The 2577-nt window shown below is 74.2% G+C and overlaps 1 protein-coding gene across 1 annotated transcript in view; it reads right to left on the reverse strand.

The window, feature by feature from the left end:
- Positions 1-2344, reverse strand: part of LOC112969988 (ETS translocation variant 3-like protein) — a 9175-nt gene extending 6831 nt beyond the window's left edge. The window contains exons 1-4 of the mRNA XM_026073860.1: positions 2284-2344; positions 1773-2010; positions 1392-1551; positions 1192-1297 (exon numbers count right to left, since the gene is read on the reverse strand). Coding sequence (XP_025929645.1) covers positions 1192-1297; positions 1392-1551; positions 1773-2010; positions 2284-2344 — 565 coding nt within the window. The remainder of the gene's footprint in view (positions 1-1191; positions 1298-1391; positions 1552-1772; positions 2011-2283) is intronic.
- Between the last annotated feature and the right edge of the window lie 233 nt (positions 2345-2577).

Consider the following 2577-nt stretch of genomic DNA (forward strand, 5'->3'; position numbering starts at 1 on the left):
TAGGGGCAGCCACACATACAGCCCGGGAATGGGGGGGGTGGCCGTGCCCTGCTCCCGCTCCCACGGCCTGGCCCGCTTCTCCTTGCGGATTTCCCGACACACACACGGAAAAGCGAAAACGAAAATGAGCCCGGGCCCCCTTCCGGGAATCCCAGCGCAGGCCTCCCTTCCCGGCGCCCTTCCCGGGGGGGGGCGAAGGCTCCTTCCCTCGCCCCGCGCCGGGACCCCCGCGCCGCCCTCGCCCCCCCGCCGCCGCGCTGCACACGCACTTCTGCTCGGCGCTGCTTATTTTTATTCTCAGCCCTTGCGGCGGCTCGGGAAGGGGCCGGGGGGGTCCTGGGAATGAGCAGCGGTGCAAGGAGGGGGGGGGGTCCTGGGCCCCCCCCCCCAGGATCGGAGCCCACCCGCGCTAGGGGGGCTGCGGGGACCATCCGGGCAGCCGGGGGGGCCAAGCCGGGTGCTGGGCGGCCCCGCAGCCCCCCGCCAGCCCCCCACGTCCCCCCTCCTCTGCCGCCGCCCAGCCTTTCGCCTCCTCTTCCTCGCCTTCCTCCCCGCCCGCCGGGATGCTGGGTGGGAAGCCGGGATGCGGGACAAACGCCTCCAGTTTGGGGAGCCCGGTGGGGGGTCTCCGCTCCGGCGCCGGCCCCGGCATGGCGAAGCTGGCCCAGGTGGGTGCCACAGGCACYGGCCACGGCGAGGGGAGGGCGGCTGGGTGCCCAAAGCCGTCCGGGAGGCCCAGGCGGCAGCAGGAGCCCGCCGGGCAGCAGGAGGCTGCGGAGCCGAGCCCTGGGAGCGGGAGAGAGAGGGAGAGAGAGACAGGAGCGCCGGGAGCCGGGCGCCCGGGGTGGGGGGGGACCCCGCTGCAGCCCGCTCCCCTCTCCTCCTTTCCGCCTTGCTTTGGCTCCCGCGTCCTCGGGGCCGGGCGCCCCGTCCCCTTCTCCCAGCTGCAGCCGCTGGGTGCTGCTGTGGGACCGGGAACGGAGCAGCCCGGGCTCCGCGGGCCCTGCCAGGCTGCGCCGGGGGGCTGAGCCCCACCGCACCCCATGCACAGGCGCTTGCACCGCTTGCACCGCTCGCCGCGGCACCCCGGCTCGCTCCGCAAGCCCCGTGCGGTGGCCGAGCCGGCCGGGGGCCGCCAGCGGGCACGGCGGTGCCCGTGCACACGCGCGTGGGCGTGCGAGGAGCACTTACGGGCGGTGGTGGCCGCCTTCTTGTCCCCCGGGGCCGCCCGGAGGCCCCGGTGCCAGGTCGGCTGCTCGGCCAGCGCCCGGCGGCTCAGCAGCACGTTGTGCAGCAGCTGGGGGGGGGGGGAAGGAAGGGGSACGTGGCAGCGCAGGGGGCCAAGTGCCACCACCCCACGTCCCCGTCCGCCCCCCGTCCCGGGCGGCTACCTGGCTCGGCAGCCCGGGGGCCGCGGCGGGCGCCAGCCAGGGGGGGCAGCGGGCGTCCCACGGCGCGGGGCAGCGGACGAAGACRAGCTGGCTCAGGTTGAACCTGTAGGTGAAGCGCTTGCCCTTGGTCTTGTGCAGGATGCGCTTGTTGTAGTAGTACCTGGCCGGAGGAAAGGGGCAGCGGGGGGGTTATTTGGAAAAGCACTGAAATCCACCCCCCCCCCGCTCCGAGGGGACTAGGGGCCCTTTCCGACCCCGCTGCCCCCATACGGATGGGCCGTGCAGCATCCCCAGGAGCGGGCAGCCGGGACGTGCGCTGCTCCGGCCACCGCGGCCCCCAGGGCTCTGCGGGTCCCCCCCCGCCCCGGCCCCGGGCAGCACCTGAGCGCCCGGCTCAGCTTGTCGTAGTTCATCTGGGGTTTGCATTTGCGCCTGCCCCACAGCCGCGCCACCTCGTCGGGGTCCTTGATGACGAACTCGCCGTACTCGCCCTGCTGCCAGGCGATGACATGGCGAAACTCCTCCTTCTGCAGCAGCTCCAGGATGAAATGCCAGAGCTGGATCTGCCGCGAGCCGGGGCTCGACTCAGCCTTGCACGCCCAGGCRGGGAAAGCCAGCCCTGCAGAGCCAGCGGCGCACGCTTAGCCCAGCCCCGTGGGGAGCCGGAGGCATCCGCGGGCGCCGGATGGTCCCTGCTCCCCCCCCTCACCCCCGGAGGCAGCCGCGTTCCTGCCCCCTTCCCCGCGGCGAGGATGCTCCCGTGCATCCTCAGCGGTGGGTCTGCAGCGAGGGCCCGTCCCCGGGCGCCGGGTGCTCGGGAAGGAGGGCGCTGAGCCGCGGAGGGTCCTGGCCTTCCCGAGGCTCTGCCTCCGCGGCACCGCTGGGCGCTCACCTGGTATCCAGCAGGAGCCGGGCACGGCGGGCAGCCCCGGCGGAGCGCAGCCACACTGCATCCTGCGGCCCTGCGGAGGCGGAAAGCACAGGAGCCGCGCGGGGAGCACCCAGCGCCCGGGGGGATGCACCCAGAGGGATGCACCCAGTGGCCGGGAGGATGCACCCAGCGCCCGGGGGGATGCACCCAGAGGGATGCACCCAGTGCCCGGGAGGATGCAATCAGTGCCTGGAGGGATGCACCCAGAGGGATGCACCCAATGCCTGGACGGATGCACCCAGCACAAGGGGGGAT

This window comes from Apteryx rowi, unplaced genomic scaffold (assembly GCF_003343035.1).
Source record: "Apteryx rowi isolate R43461 unplaced genomic scaffold, aptRow1 scaffold_379, whole genome shotgun sequence".
NCBI lineage: Eukaryota > Metazoa > Chordata > Aves > Apterygiformes > Apterygidae > Apteryx > Apteryx rowi.